The sequence below is a fragment of the Falco punctatus genome (genome assembly GCF_963210335.1).
Source record: "Falco punctatus genome assembly, chromosome: 3".
Classification (NCBI taxonomy): Eukaryota; Metazoa; Chordata; class Aves; order Falconiformes; family Falconidae; genus Falco; species Falco punctatus.
In genome coordinates, this window is record NC_137582.1 from 117,440,316 (window position 1) to 117,456,958 (window position 16,643).

General features: G+C 47.7%; 1 protein-coding gene across 1 annotated transcript in view; it reads right to left on the bottom strand.

The window, feature by feature from the left end:
• Positions 1–16,643, bottom strand: part of CSMD2 (CUB and Sushi multiple domains 2) — a 301,013-nt gene that overhangs the window by 70,010 nt on the left and 214,360 nt on the right. Inside the window, exons 29-36 of the mRNA XM_080381216.1 lie at positions 15,387–15,525; positions 14,734–14,921; positions 7,363–7,557; positions 6,370–6,486; positions 3,493–3,606; positions 3,256–3,351; positions 968–1,171; positions 236–360 (exon numbers count right to left, since the gene is read on the bottom strand). Of these exons, the coding sequence (XP_080237342.1) occupies positions 236–360; positions 968–1,171; positions 3,256–3,351; positions 3,493–3,606; positions 6,370–6,486; positions 7,363–7,557; positions 14,734–14,921; positions 15,387–15,525 (1,178 nt within the window). The remainder of the gene's footprint in view (positions 1–235; positions 361–967; positions 1,172–3,255; positions 3,352–3,492; positions 3,607–6,369; positions 6,487–7,362; positions 7,558–14,733; positions 14,922–15,386; positions 15,526–16,643) is intronic.

The following is a 16,643-nucleotide window of genomic DNA, read 5'->3' on the forward strand; positions in this document are numbered from 1 at the left end:
GTAGCTCCAGCTGATTTCCCACAGAGAGTGCCTCCAGGAGGCAAAAAATACATTGAAGTATTACCCACTTTTGGCAGTCACAGTGTAAACGAATGTCTGATTCTAGAGAATTACAGGTTCAACCCATCTTTTTCCCGTGAGGAGCGGCAACTTCGTAACACGTGGCCTCTAAGTGCACTGGGTACCGCGCCTTCTCCTCTCCATCCCATGCTGCAGCCAGCCAGGAGCCCCGTACCTGTATCCCTGCTCCTTCGGGAACCGTTATCTTCCACACGCAGTTGAGGCTATTCAGGTACGTCTCAGGGAAGCCAGGGGACAGGATGGTTCCTTTGCGTTCAGTCAAATTTCCACCGCATGGCACTGAAACAAGCAAAGTAGCTGTTGGAAAGCGGAAAGACTTGGCTTTATACAAAAAAATATTCTCTTTCAAGCATCTATCTACAGACACAAAAGCAGGCAGAGTTGGCTCACGGTTTGAGGATTAGATCTGTATGAATAAACCTCTTTTCAGTGACTCTCATACAACTTCTGACGCAAGGAGTGTACAGTCCTTGGGTGTGGGGAACGTTGGCTACAACAGCTCACCAGGCTGGTGCTTTAGGAACTGCTCTCCTCCAAAGGAGCTGAAAGCAGTTTTCAGACAGATGTAATTAATTCTAGATGCTGTCCTGGATCTCACGAGTCAATACTCATTCAAAAAGTTCACAAAGGATCAGAAGGTCCCTTCCCTGACATGTGGGGTTAACTGCCCTTCTTCACAGGCAAGCCTGGCTTTTGTATGTAAGAGGTAAGAAATGATTTTGTTGTTGTTTCACTGGTGTTTTAGGGTTTTGTTGGTTTTGGTTTTTTTTTTTTTTTAGTTTTTGTGTTTGGTGAGGGTTTTTTTACTCATTCCAAATAGCGTCTTTAATTTTTCTAGCACGAACTGCTGAATTGTTTTGCCTTTTTTTCCTCCGTAGTTACCTACCGACACAGGTGGGTACCGAAACGTTCCACTGAGCCAGCGCCCCGGGCATGGTGAGGCACTCGATGCTGCGGGAGCCCTGGAGCGTGTAGCCAGCGCTGCACTCGAACCGCACCACTGCTCCCACCGCAAAATCGCTGCCCAGCCGCCGGCCATAGCGGGGCTCTGGCACTGAGCTGCACTGGGTGGCACTGGTCCGAGGAACCGCTGGCATGGCAGGCAGCAGGAACCAGCAGGCCAGTGAGTGGTTGCAAAGCAAAAAGAGAAAATTAAAAAAAAAATGGTTAGAGGACATATTTTGGAAATGTTAAGTGCCAAATTAAAGATCCGTTGAAACCAAACAAAGGAATTGATTATACCTAAACCCCAAAGACCGGCTGAACCCAAACATGATGATCGGGAAGAAAAAGAAATAACATTTCACTCAAACTTCTGACAATTCAAGTGCTAATTGAAATAAAAGCAGCTAGGTCACTACAGAACCACGCATGCTTCCTAAGAGGAGACTGTTTGCCTTCCGAAAAATGACCATTGCATCAGAAAGGTCACTTCTAAACAGGGAAACCAAGGCATTCAGCAGTGACTTCCCAAAACCTCAGTTTGCCATATACTGCTACAGCCTCAGCAGAAAACCCTTTAGGTTTCTTGGCTTACTTGGCCTCATTACTATAAAGGACAGGAAATTTAATCAGTCTTCTTCATGATGAGAAAGGTTAAAAAAAGAAAAGGGGAATTTAAGTTGCCTTGGTGCATCACCAGCTGTTGAAATTGCCTGCATTCCTGCTCCATACTGGGAACAAGAAGCTCCCAGTCGAAGGAAACAGAGAGGCTGACAGGGAAGCAAGGGGGAAAACGAGTCAAAGAAATCTTGTTGCTGAGGAAGAAATCAATTCATATCTCTGAGTTGCTTTACAATTCATCAGTGTTTAATGCCTGAGTTGCTGGGAGTGGAAAAACACGGAGATGATGAGCACATTAGCCCTATTGTTTGATTTTGATTTCATTCAGCGAGGTGAATGTCAAACCCACTGCCGAAGGCATCACGCGAGGTGACTGGCAAGAGGCTGAAGTGTGCCAGTGGTCGGGGGAGGGGGATGTGGAGGCAGAGAGGAGCCACTTACTACAATGCGTTACTTCGGGCAAATCCAAGAGCCAATATGGCTCTGCAGCCCTGCTCGGTGGCTGGTGACTGACGAGCGGGTGCTCAGCCTCGACCAAACCGTGGGGAGAATTGTGCCCCTGTGCTCGCCAGGCTGCTCCCATCACGCTGCCCACTCCCCCGCCGTGGGGCGACTCGCCGCACACGTGCCTTGCTGCATGGGGGAGGCTCGGGGAGGGGGAGATCATATGTGTAAAAATGAGAGTAAACGTCATTAGAGCCTGGCCAGGCAGATCAAAACCAGGGCTGGCTCTTTCAGTTACTCTTGCCTTCCGTGCAGTAATCACTGACGAACGTGCAGCTGATAATTAGCATGCGGTAGTGAGGAGGTGATCTTCACCGATTTCATCAAAACCTTTGCTTTGCTGAAATCTTTGAAGATTACTATCAGAACTACAATAATTGGACAGAAATTCAAGAGAGCCGATCTCTGGGTCCTATAAAACCTAAAGCACGCTTCGCTTTGCCCCCGGAGCAGGCAGAGGTTGCCCGTGCTGCTGCCACCGCCTCATGGCAATGCACATGCCAGAGCCTGGCTGAGCCACGGGTAACTACACAGAGCACGTGGGTGAGCGAGTCCTTCTGTTTTCCCACTACTCTGCGCATCACTTTCTGTTTACTACTTTAAAATCTCCGAGTGGGACTTGCCTGATGCAATGCAAGCTGTTACTGAAAGGATCAAGGGGTGAAAGTTTGACAGCAGGAGACCTGAGCCTGTGACATGCAGGGAGGAAGGATTTTGCCGAGCTGCCAGACAAGCGTTCAGCTGCTTACACTGAGAAATGTGCGAAAACACCAGTGGGAGAAATTGCCTGGGTAGAAAACTTCAGAACTCGCTGTGTACTCAGGGCATGATTCAATGAGATACTTCTGATACTAATCCTAGGATGCGTGAGGGTTGAGGCCGAGTGAAAACGGAAGGTCTGAATATGAAGTACCTACAGGAGCCCTGCAAGTTCACCGCTGCCAAAACAGAATCTTAAATCTTCCGTGGTATTTCCCGTTAGGACAGAAAGTGTGCAAGGACCCACAGGTGCCAAAAGCAGGTCAGGACACATCAGGACATCACCAAGGTTCTGACCGTTCTCTGGGGACCAACCTGAGGACATCCGCAGAACACGCCTGTACTCACCTTGGTAGACAAAATGAAAACCTTTGGCTGTAGACTGACCCTTGGAAGTAAATTTGATAAGAATCTGGTTGGTGGTAGCTAATGGCAATGATTCACCTAGATGAGGAGAAAGAGAGAAACCAGGAGATGGAGAGTATGGCATTAGCGACACAGGCGGGCGGCGCAGGGCAAGGTGCTAAACACCAGGCTGCATTTTTAGTTTGCTTTGCCCAGCAGCCACAGGGACACCTTCCCTACCTGTATGAGAGCCTGAGAGGGAGCTGAGAAGCCGGGACTGCTGGTTGGGGCCATCGTGGACTTCGATGACATCGTTGAGCACGGTCTGGAAGAAGGCAAACTGCCCGAAGACCACTGCGGGGAGAGGGAGCGCAGGTCAGGGCGGGCGGTGGGATGCCCTGCGCTGCCGCCCCTAAGCAGCCAGGGCCGGTGAAAAAGGCCTAAAAACCTAAAGATCCACCTGAGAAAAGTCTCAGGTAAAAGTTCTGTCCTGCCTTACAAGATCGCTTGACTTGGTTCCTGAGGAACCACAGCGTGTAGTGCCGAATCACCCTGTTCTTGCTCACTGCACCCAGGCCTCAGCCACTGTTGGAAATCACTGTACCAGGTACTAGAAATTATAAATTAGGTAGAGTTAGACACATCAATAGAAAAAAAATGGTAGCAAGCCAAGATTCATGTACAAGATCCTGGCAGGGTCACTGATGAAAGAAAGCTGCAAAGTGCAGCTCTCTGAGGAAGACCACCTGAGCGAGGCCGAAGGCCGGAACGACCCTCTCAAAATGGATGTCAAGAGAACACTCCGCCTAAACTCACCCAGGCCCCGCCTAGACTCTGCCCATCATTAATATGCAATGAGATGTTGCAATTACATGAATAACGTATGAAAAGATGTTGCCATCATGTATGTCAAATGTATAAATCAGCCTGTTTCACACCTGTGCTTCGGGGTGAGTTTCTGTGGTGTGAACCACCTCCTCCCCTGCGCAGAAAACGAATACCTTGCTGCTAAAAGTACACAAAAAAAAAAAAAATCTTCATTCCGAGGTTTTTCGGCATCACCAGGAGCGCCCAGGCACTTGGGCTGCTTTTATTTCAGGAGTTTGGCAAAGCTAAAAAGGGGCTGACTGACAGGCCTGGAAGATGGGAGCCCTTTATTTATCCGCAAAGTAGACATAACAGAACAGCAACCAGCCTCCCCCGTGTTCCCTTGCCAGTGCGCCTTAACACTGATTCATAGGCCAAACGGGATTCTTCTATGAATCATCCCATTCGCCTGCCTACATAACACAAGGTATATAATTTCACCAACGGATAATTATTATTTATTATTTGTACCAAACCCCTGGCAGGAAGCAGGCTCCCATCGGGTTACGCATCGTACAAAACCTGAATAAAAGAATCCCCGTCCTGAAGAATTCGGTTTCTAGATGGAACCTCTCTGGTCAGGGAGGATGACTGCTAAGGAGAGAGGACACTCGCCAATTTATTAACAGAGACTGCTAACGAGGGAACTGCACGGTGCCCTGGGTCTTACTGCAGACATTGTAAATGCACCCAGGAGTAGGCAGAGCTTATGAAAGGGAAAAAATAATAATGAGATGAGCAGAGCATTTTTTTTCAGCTTGAGCCAAGAGACTTCAGTTATTTATCCTTATTTTTCAGAATACAATACGGTTTTTTTCCTCCCAAATCTGCACTTAGAAGATTTTTTTTTCCTCCACTTTGTCTCTTCTCCTAGCTTTGCATTTTCCAGTTCTAAGTGCCCGATTGCAGACTCACAAGCTGAGAGGTCCCTTGCTGTGAAATTCATCATCCACCAAGCTACGACATTTCTTTCCTGCACATTCAGGTTTCCACACAGCTTTGATGTTAGGAACACTGGAAAAGTGACGACAGCACACCCTGATGCCTGCTTACGCAGAATCCGAGAAGCGAAGGAGATGGGAAATGCATAACATTCGCTACTACGGGTTTCCCTGCTTGTTTTTAATGAAGCTATTGAAAGGTAGCAGGTGGAGAAGAGAAACTAATTTAGCTATCATCCTACCGCAGGCAAAAGTCAGGCTTGCACATCAAGCCCGCCTAGCCCTCTAGTTATTGTGTTTCTTAAGACAATATCAAGATCAGCATTAGAAAAAGAGGTTAAGAGGCAGTATTTCATCAGTTAGATCCAGGAGCTCAGATGGACCCGAGATGCACACAGGCAAAAGGGCGATTTCAGTGAAAGGAGCTTATAACTGATGTCTGAACACGGGATCCTCGTTTCACACCTTGCTATCTTAGCAAAGGAAATCACAAACAACTGAAAAGACCACAGGGACTGGCTGGATCGATACGATGCACGGAGAAACAGAATCAAATAACAGAATTTAGACACCTTCACCTGCCAGAGCTGTCAGTGCCACTGCTCTTTAATAACTTTAAATTCCCTTCAAACAAGAAAATATGTTAACCAATACTAATATCCAGCTAGCTGCCTCAGAGGTTTCTACAACATTGATCACTCCCATATCCCAGCTCTGACCAAAATCAAGCAGCATCAGAGTCTATAAAAGAATGACAGCCCATTTAATTGGATCTGGTTTAAAATTTAGTTTACGTGTTATTTAAAAATAAAAATTAGTCATAAGTACTATAGCTGCACATCCACAAACCCATACACCGATGTGCTTTTCTGCACAGATTATTTAGCGGCAGAGTTAGCATGTGTTTATGGTAAATACGTTTTGTACTCTTGCAGGTCCTCTGAGTCTGCTGCTAGCATTAATCACCATGAATTACTTTTTGCTGATTTCTCAACTCTGCATGACTGGATATAGTGCAGGAACTGGAAGAGGAATCACAAGATGGTGGGTTTTGTTAGGTTGGGGGCTTTTTTGCCCTCTAATTTTTGACAGATTTTGAAATTCACAAAATTCCCATCACCCTTACCGACTACCACAAAGTATAAATAGCATCCCACAGCACCACTTACTATTTCCCAGTCTCTCTTATCTCCATTTATATAAGCACTTATTCTATGGCTTTGTTCAAACAACAAAAAAAAAAAAACAACAAATGAGAGAGTTGCACAGACAGCAGGACAGATTTCCAAACACCCCCCACAACCCATACCGTAGTCCTTCGGCACAACGATGAAGTACAGGCAGACTTGTCCGCTGGTGTAGTTCTGGGGATAATTTGGAGAGAGGACGACGCCGTCCGAGCCTGTGTACTGCCCACCACAGGGTGCTGTGAGAGAAATGAAGGAAAGCTCGCCGAGCGCGCCCCCGCCGCAGCCTGCCCGGGACCCCTGCCCACTTCAGGCAGCGCAGCCCTCGCTGCAAGTTCTTGTTAAGAAAAATCAGACTTATCCTAACCCGAGCTCATGCCTACTTCACATTTCATTATGGAGACCGTGGTAAGGCTCAGGGATGCCGTGCGTGGGGTGTAGGCTAACGCGTGATTTGCACAGCTCTCCACCTGACTCAGCGCTCAGGACCGGTCGGAATGAGCTCCACTCCCTTCGCCCTTTCTCTGTAAGCCCGGCTCCAGCGGGAATGCCGTCCTCCCCGCCAGCGCCTTGCCAAGCCAGAGATGTCATTCTCCCCGGCACCACGGACTGACAGCTATCTCTTGACTCACTTCTCAGACGAAGAAGGTCTGACCGCAAACCCACCGTTTAAACCATGTTCTCGTTAAGCCAGAAAACAAACCGAACTACAGAACCCCTATGAAAAAAAAAATAAAAAATCTTTTATTTTCTCAGGAACTCTGGCCCTGCTCAGGAAAGCACAGGTTTCAGGACTCTGATTAGCAGGGATGAAGTTAAGCAAATGTTGCAGTGGCTCCCTAAATCCTGCCCTGCACTAGGGACACGGGATTTGTCACACACATCACCTTTTGTGCCCAGTTTTCTGTCTCTCTCAAAAGAAACCTCATAAAAGTCAGGTCTTCCCGACCTCTGGCTGTTAAAAAAAATGGATTAATAATGAAACACTATGAAAAATCCCCTCTGCAAGCAGCTCTATGCAAAAGTGATGTTAAGCTTTTCATTAGGATAAGGTGCTGAAATATCTGGCAATAGGCAGATCGCTCTCTACTCCCCTTTCCCCCCCCGAGCCTCACCTGTACAGGTAGGTCGAGGTTTGTTCCACGTGGGTTTTCCATCCCCTCCCATTATGCACGTCAGCGTGGAGCCCCCTTCAATGTCATACCCCCCGTCGCAGTAGTAGGTGATCGTAGATCCCAGCTTCAGATCCGTGCCCACTCGTGTGCCATTCTTAATGGAACCAGGGTCGAAGCACGACTCCCGGGGATTTTCTGCAAGAGAGAATTGCCAAGATCTTTACAGGTTCGATACAGCTAACTCCAAAATTTTGGTGAACGGCATGGTTTTGGCTTTTCTCAGCTGGCAACCTCACTCAAGCCTATCATGAAGACTGGTACCATGCGCAGAGTTTAGGTTTCAAACATTCGCTCCTGCTGCTGAAGCTGGGGAATTGTACAGGTCAGATTCTGGTCCAGAGCCTTCTCTGATGCTCAGCTCCAGTACAAGCATGCTGGAAGAAGGAAGGCTTTGGTTCACACGCATTCCTGCCAGTACCCAAAATCCAATGCACGAGGCAAAGCTTTGATTTACCTATCTGCACTGGCTCTCCCTTCTTGCACAGGGGATGGGCTGCAAGGAACTTTGCAAACCAGGGCATATAAACACAGACCGAACATGCAAAGTATTTCAGATACGCTACATCTGTTCGCGTTAGCTCCTTGGCACCTATCATTCCTGTATCTAAGAGCTGTCAGCTCTCACCATGGAAATACATAGTGCCATGTGCTAGCTGGTGGATTCTCCAGATGTGCAGCATGGCTGCAATTATGGCAAAATGATTACAAGTAGTTAGACAAAATGAAGACATTTTTCTCTCTGTTCACTATGCCCTGCAGAGTTAAAAACCCCATTTACATATGAAAATTCCAGTAAAGACTACAGAGCTGTCAGGACTTGGATATTTTTTTCCTTCTTCTTCTGAAGGGCTTTTTTCTTCTTTTGCGGGTTTGGTTTTTTTTTTTTTTTTTTCTCCTGCATGAAATATAATTAGAGGCTTTGATTAATCCTGCTCTTTTGTCATTTGGAAATTGCTCATTAAAGATGAGGGCTTTTCTGAGAGCAGTGGGTCTGTGAACAATTATGATGTGTTTAAGCATTAAATCACAGGCTTTCAGTATTTGGGGAAGGGGTGGAGGGAGAAATAGAAAACAGTAAAGCCCCCAGATCTTGCTTTTGTTTCTTTGTTTGCAGTGAAAAACAGGATTAGCTCTACAGTTTCCTTCGCACAACAGCTGTACCACTAGCTAATGATCCAGGTAAACAGGGCACAAAAGGATGGGAAATGATCCCACCAGGAACAGCTACGCTGAACCACAGAAGTGAGGCCACCGTTTTTCCCTAGAACACCAGTTCCCCGTTTTGGGAGCCACAGGCTGGTCACCCCTCAGTGCTCCCCACAGACCATCACACACTTGTATCACCAAACTTTAAATCACGAAGCCCTGGGTTCTCTGCTGTGTCTGTGGTGCCTTGCTGCACGAGCTCTCTGGACAAGCCACTTGTCCTTCGAACAGCCCCATTTCCCAGCCAAGTAACAGGATGCTCCAGTTTATCTGGTCCTGGGAAGACACACACGTGTGCCTTGATGTGCGATTGCCGCAGTGCTCAAAAGAGAGCTCCGATACGCAGATGGAGAAGATTGGGTTTCTAAGACAAAAGAATTCCAGCAAACATTTTTACTCCGTTATTTCCTCCGTGTGATCTGATGGTAGGTCCTGCTGAGATACCTGCTCGACACAAAAGAGAAAGCTTGACTATGCTGAGTAAGAGATCAGGACCAAAAAGCTTGTTCCAATCACAGCACTGGAAAGCAAAGCCCTTGGCGCTCCGGCCAGCTCGGATGAACACATCCCCTCCTCATTTACCCTTATGAGACACCAGCCGTCTCTTTAGCATTACACCAGACGATGGAATAGCCCTGGGCAGACCAGTCACCGCAGACCACAGAGGCAACAAACTGCTCCCGGGCATCGGTCAGCCGCTGCATCGAAGACGAGCGGTGCAGTGGCACAGCCCAGAGTCCATGGTAGCACAAAAGCCATCTGCAAGTATAAATGCTTCATCTACCATTCCAAAACATTTTTTTTCACTCCACAAGCCTTTATTTCTTTGAATTGCTAATATTCACTTCTAGACCCTTTCATACAAAAGCCGCATCCACCAGCTTCCTTCTGACCACTTTATGCCTCTCGTTATTTTGAACAGTCTCACTGCCTTTCATCTAACAAGTTGATGTGGCTTCAACCTGTCAATCACCCTCCCACCCAGCTGTCAGATCCCTCAGCCATGTGCTTGATCTCAGCCTCTGCTCCCACTTTGAAAAATCCTGACATTCGTTGCTCAAGTCACTCTGCCGACTGCTGAAAAAAGGGTGGTGGTGGACTGCTGAGCAACAGCCCCGCTGTTTTGGTTGTGTTTTCCTCATTCTTGACTGTTTCTGTTCCCTTGAGGGGCTGTGCCTTCAGGGACACCGCTCACCCCAGAGGATGATGCATCCTGACACACCAGTCCCACACGTATCTCCAGCCGAACGAGCCTCCGCCCCGATGATCCCCAGCAGCAGGCTACAAAGGCCGGCAAGGAGCTCAGCTTTAAGGAAGCGTTTGGTTGCGTGGTGACTGCGAAAGCCTCGTGGAGAGATGTGGGCAAGCCACAGCTTCCCCAGCCTTTGATTTATCAGTCTATGAAGTGAGTACAGTGTGGCTCACTCATTTAGAATTCATGTTTTATTTGCACGCAGCCACTTCAGAAATCAAGGACTTTACCCTGATGTCCCAATTAACATGGATTCAGGCTGCCAAATGTTTCGAAAAGAGTCAAGACAAAAAAAAAAAAAAAAAAAAAAGCCACGAGAACAGGTTCATTAGTCCAAAGAAAGCAGAATTTTCTGCGCTTCCCACCTCCTTTCCCAAGGAAAACTCAAAGCCTGCATAAGCTCCTGGACCAGGAGGTCAGGCTTTCATCTGCATGTTCGGGAACAGCTTTGCTGGAGAGCTGTTGTCGGAGAAGGGCATCATGAACTCCATGTCCGTAAACGTCTGCAAGCCTTTATTAAGAGTTAAGCCTTAACGCAACCCCAAGAGAAATCGTCTAGAAGACAGTTTGCCACAACAGTCATCATCACATCCTGAAGACAAGACAAATCCCATCAGGATCTTCAAGGCCAGGTGTAGCCTTGGCACCCCGAGCAGCTGGGCTGTCCCCTCCCCCGCCCCGAACACACTCTCTTTCCCAAAATATTCCAAAAGATCTGGTTTTCAAACGCACGTTGTTCCAGGGTCAAGCATCATCTCCCATTTCTGCCCGTTTTAACAGAAAACGGTGCTGGGTATTTTTAAACAGCTTGCTTTGCAACAGATTTTGCAGAAGAGTGTTTCTGTGGGGAATTTCCACCTTAAATAACCCGTAAGTAATGCTGAATATATGTTTATAAGCTCAGGATGGGCAAAATAGTTCTAGTGAAATAATAAGGGATTTGAAATAGGGCTTGGGGTTTAGGGTTTTTTATTCATTCCTTTGGAAGGGTGAAAATTAATCAGTTTTGCTTCATTTGCTTTCAATTTCACGCCTCTTCACTTCTGGCCCACAACAGAAACAGGAAGCACTAAAAAGCGTGAGAAAACCTCCTGCTTCGGAGCATCCGACCTGGAAATTCCTTCCCACTCCCTGCCCCAAGCATGAGCAGCCAAACCCATGTGTGCACCCCGGGTCCCATTCAGCACCAGCCCAGCAGGGTAAGTCGCCCGGCTGGAGGCAGCGACGGATGGAGTCAGACCCACCTCTGTGCTCGTAACAACACGTCCCCAGCACTCACAAAATGTAAGGGAAGGGAATAATTTGGGAAAAGGTTCTCCAGACAACTAGCCTGCCCTTTACATTGCTTACAAAGTGCGGTCTCCATTTAAAAATATAAGTGTATGAATATATAAAATGCATTCTTAATAAAATCTGTGGTTTGTGAGATGTTGCAATGCAGTGATTACTAGAATTTGGTTGATTTCCCAATGAGAAAAGATAAGCTTCACCTTCGACATTCATCCCCAGCCAAATTTCAGAGTCTCTGCTGGCATTTTCGGGCAGTGGCACCCTCATACCAAGGGGTCTTTCAAACTGACTGGGAAGAGCTCTGGAATCCAGTGTTGTTCTGCAACCAGGAGTCTCCCAAGTATAACACACACAAATATTATCTTGGTTCAAAAGATAACACATGCAGAGATAGTGAGTTAAAACCCGTATTTTTAAAAAAAATTAAGCAACAACTGGAAGGAGAGATTAATTTAAGGTGTATCACAAGCCATCCCCTCCCTGTGTTTAAGTTTTTGTTTCCTAACCCTTTCCTATTTTGTAAGCAAGAACTTATCACGCTTTGGCGCTGGCAGGCTAACACTTGGCCTCACGTGGATCTGCAAACTTTCACAGAAAAAAATCACAGAAATCACAACACTAACTAAGCCGGTGTTGCAAACAAGCACTTTTTAAGGATTGTGATAACTTCAACAGACCTTCAACAGGATGCCTGAGCAGAGCATGCCTTCCTTTTCATGAACCAACCCAAAATCTATTTACTACTGCTCAGTCATTCCAAAGAATAAATTCCTCCCCAGCCGAATCCCCAAACTATTGCACTGAAGTTTCACCTGACCCTCTGAACCAGCCCAAGGCTTTATGCAGGCAGCAACCCAAACCTCCACAAATGCATGGGGAAAGCACACTTCAGGATTTTTCATCCTGCTGCACAGCTGACTGCATGATGGGTGCAAAGCAGAAGGCATGTGTTCATCTATCGGAAATCCTGCTGGTGTAGCCTATCTGTGCAGCAACACTGGGAAACCGCCGGGCTGCAGATCTGCCCTCAGACACCTTTCTATGGCATTGCTGCATTCCCACTTCCCCCTCGCTGTCATGCTCTATGCAAAACCTGGCATAATCAAAGCCAAATTCATTCTTCTCGCCTCTGTTCTCTCCATTCTTCATGGCCCCAGAGGACAACTTCCTCTGGAAGAGCCATTGCCCCTGAAACAATTTCAGATGAAGTGCTGAGGCTGTTTGAAATTCACCCGACACACCATAGCTGCAGGCTAGCACAACGGTCCCAGTCCCAGAGAAGATGCAGGATTTTAAGAAGGCACTGACAGATGTCTGCTTCGCCTTCCCCCCGCCCCCCCAAACATCACCAGAAGAGGACTACAAAGCCCCCAGTAATTCAGAGTATCCCCCATACAGCTGACACAGGTGATATATGGTATCTAGGGAGCTACAGGGGCAGAAGCCCGCCCGGGCTGCGGCACTGGCCAAACACAATGGGATGGCTGAGAGAAGCCGGTGTCTTTGAACTGTACTTGGGATTCCAGGCTGGCAAGGAGCCGAGCTCGCTATTTGATTTTCTTTCACACATGCTCCCTCCTGCATTTCTTTTCTTCTTCCTTCCATCCCCCAAAGTTCTTTTTTTCTGCCGCTTCTCAGACTTGAATCCCAGGTTCCTTTTAAAGCGTGGGGAAATTAATGAGCAAACTTAAAGCCTCGTTCTTTTCTCCCAGCAGTCTGGCTTTGTGGGAAGTATGTAGGCGTGACTAACACGTGGGAAGTATGTAGGCTTTGTGGGAAGTATGTAGGAGTGTTTAGGAGAAAAATGCATCACACAACCACCATAATTTAAAGAGATTTAATTTCTTAAATACTTTCTAGCTGCCCAAAAAGAAAGCAGAAAAGAAAAAACCTCGGACTTCACTTTTAGTACAATCAGTTCTAATGAGAGCAGAAAAAAATTGATCTCGTGCATCTTCAGCAGCGCTAATTGTCTTTGTCTTACTGTTTCATAACTTTACTAGAGGGACATTCATCTGCTCAGCATAAACTAATAAGAATTGTCACTTCACTGTCATTTAACCACCGGTCAGGTAGATTCAAAAGCAGGAACCGCAGCCCAGAGATAGGATCTAGGAAGAGAGAATTGCCCGAGCACACCGAGGAAGCAGCAGCAGCGCTGACGGCGCAGCAGCAGCACCCATCAGCTCTCCAGCACACGCTGTCGCTGCTCCCGCAGCACAAAGTTGAGCCAACGCGGTCCAGCAGCCCGTTTCACAGCCTACGCCGTGGTTGCACAGCCGTGCTTTCACAGTGGCTTGCAGCCAGTGCATCTGAAGCCATCAATGCTTTGTTCTCACGCTGCAAACTAGTCTATATAGGCCAGAGCAGGCTGGAAGAATTTTTTGTTTCTGGTTTCTTCCCCCCAGTTTTTAAGCCTTCTCTCCATTCTGCATAATCCCAGCTCATCGGATCCAGCTTTTCTGAGTGCGTTTTTTACTACGGTTTGTAACAACTTCATTCTTCCACCTACCCGACGTACAAACAAGGAACATACCTGCCAAAGCCTCCCTTTCCCCCCCCCCCCCCATCTCCCAGAAGAGCAGTGCCAGGTCTGTCACTTCTCAGCTCACTCCAGTGACAGCTAAAAGCACTCAGGCAAAGCTCTCACCCCTGTCCCTGTCTCTCGCCATTCCAGTGTTTTACCTTCTCCTCAAGCAAGCAAGGAAAAGAAGCCACTGCTCTCCTAGCACAGATACCTGCGAACTGTTCTGTTCATCTTACTAATTATCAGCAAATTTTTCAGTAGATGCTTTCAAATCTGAAGTGAAGCAAAATGCACAGATTTCAGGACAGCTCCACTGACTCAAGAGAGCTGAGCATCCACCTCCGCGATCCCTGCCTCTCGATACAGCCACCCAGTCATCTGGTACACTCCTGAACGTCAGGATCAAGGATTCAAACCCAGATCCCATGTTGGATATGTACGCCTGCACCTCCTTTTCTTGGACAGAGCCGCTCTTGTCGCTAAGAATAAATCTTACCATGGCAATGCGGAGCACGCCTAATAACCAGTTAACAGTTCAGCACTCCCTAGTACGCTGAAAGCTGAAATTGCAATGAAGCAGCATGTTCTCCTCACTAAAAGTCAGAGTTACTTAAATGCAGTGTGGAGCAAGATAGATTATACAGACTACAGCCTGTACATAAATAACTGCTCTCTGGGAACCTCCCTTGGTTTTCTTTAAAGAAAGAACAAAAAAAACCCCCAAACCGTAAAAACTCTTCTCTGTTAATGAAAACCCTGCACAGAAGCAGCCACACGTGACTCTCAGCCACGTTTAACGCTGCTTATATCTACTTTATGTACCCTGGCTCTTCTGCCTGCCTGCAGGATCCCCTCTCTTCAACTCCCAATTTTCCCTTCCAGGAAGGCAGCAAAACTGCCTGAAAAGAGGTTCCATGGTGTCTAGAGCCTTTTCCACTTGGTCCAACCTGGTGGTTTAACCTGAGAATAAGGGCAGGTAACATCCCATGTATTTGCTGAGTCAGCTGGGGCAGGGGCACCCCCAGACAGCTCTTACCTGTGTAGTCAATGACAAATCCAGTGTTGCTGACCGATGCATCACTTCGGAAAGCGAGGAAGAGGTTGTTACTGCTGCTCTCTATCCTCTCGGGTATCTGGGAGCCGTAAAAGCTTCCGATCAGGGGACTGAGTGAATCGGGGCCATCATAGATATGAAGGAAATCATAGCCAGGCTCCAAACTGAAGCTGCAAGACCAAAGGAAGGGTGCTTGGAGCAGGCTGTGGTCTTGCTGAGCTGTACAACTACACAGCCGAGGGACTGCTGCTGCCCCAGAATTGCTCCTCAGCTAAGTACAGGACATTTCTGCCTCCATTCCAGATGTCAGGAACCAGGGGCTGGTGATGCAGCCCAGAGCACAACCACAGCACCATGAGCCAGTGCTGCTGCATGGTTATGTTCTGTCAAACCCATGTCATAGCAAAGAGGAGCTGCCGCTGAAATTTGTGTACCTTCCCCAAATTCAGGTAACGTCTGGGAAAAGGTTACCCAGGACTACGGGCCAGTCCTACCAGGTTCGGTTTGGTTCCTTCAGACAGGAACGGACCCACACGCGGACCCAGTTCACCCAGTCAGCACCCCACCGCTGCCACCCCCTCCCTGTCCCCGTGGGCAGGCACCGAAGGGGAAGCTAGGAGCTCCCCACTACGTACGTGTTAAACACCAGGGCAATGACATAGTCGGGGGAGACGGTCAGCTTCCAGTCACACTCCTTCCCCGGCGGGTAGGGCTCTGGGTACTGTGGGGACAAGATCACTCCCGCCGGTCCTGTCAAGATGCCTCCACAGGGAGCTGAAGGAAATCAAGCAAAGGGGTGAGGCTTTGTCTTAAGAGCAACTCGGAAAACAGTAGATGAAGGGAGGGAGAAGGAGAGATATGGATAGACAAGGGGAGAGGGAGGCGGCGTGCAAGGCTGGCACATGTTAGAGATGTATCACAAGGGTCTGCAGTGGCCCTCATGGAGATGAGGGCTGTTATTCCAGAGGGTGTTTGTGTACACGCACACACACACAGAGCTATAGATGCTCCTGCAAACTTCATAAGCTATCTATCTAAGCGAGCAACCAGGAGAGATGCTTTATGCTTTTCTGTTGCATTTATTTAGGCAACTCCTGGTCAAAGTCTAGATAGTTGCTAAGTAAGTGAAAACATGCTGTCCGGGACTAATGGCTTGTTCGTCTTTATTACAGTTACCAACACATTAAATGCCAACTTGATTGAAAAATCAATTATTACTTTTTTCAGGCTGAAAACGCCTGCATATATTTCTACTGTAGCAAATACTCATGACTGATTGATTACTGTCAGCCCTTCTGCAGTCTCTTCATGACAGCTGATGCTCCTCGACTGCCCCCGTTGCTCAGCCCCATCCTCCCAGGTTTGGGATGGGGTGAGAGGGGGGAGCACAGCCCGCCTTCCCCCCGGGTGGCTGACACCAACCAGCCCACGGCACGGCAAACAGCGAGCAGGAGATGGACTAGCACAGGCATGACTGAACGCAGCTTGGAAGGATCTTCCAGGAAGGAGCGAGTGTGTGTCTTTATCCTGTGGGCTTTTAAAAATACACAAGAACCTCCAGGTATGAGGTAAAATGTAATGGGGCCGTTCTGCAAGGATCGCAGCAGGGATTGAAGCAGAGAGCCTTCTCCAAGGCCCCAGAGCAGCTTCTTCAGCCAAGTCCCATCGCACGCTCTGCAGTCACCAAGAACCAGTACCCTTCTGGAAGGGACAAGGCAACCACACAGACAGCGAAGAGTTTAGCTGAAGGTCACGCACAAATAACCTGCACGAACCACAAGCATCTATTCTGTCTCCGTTTACCTCAACCTTTAGGGTGCATTCCTCTTCCAGATTGTAAAGTCAGGGGAAAACTCAGAAGAAACTAAAGTATATACACGGTAAAACTAAAG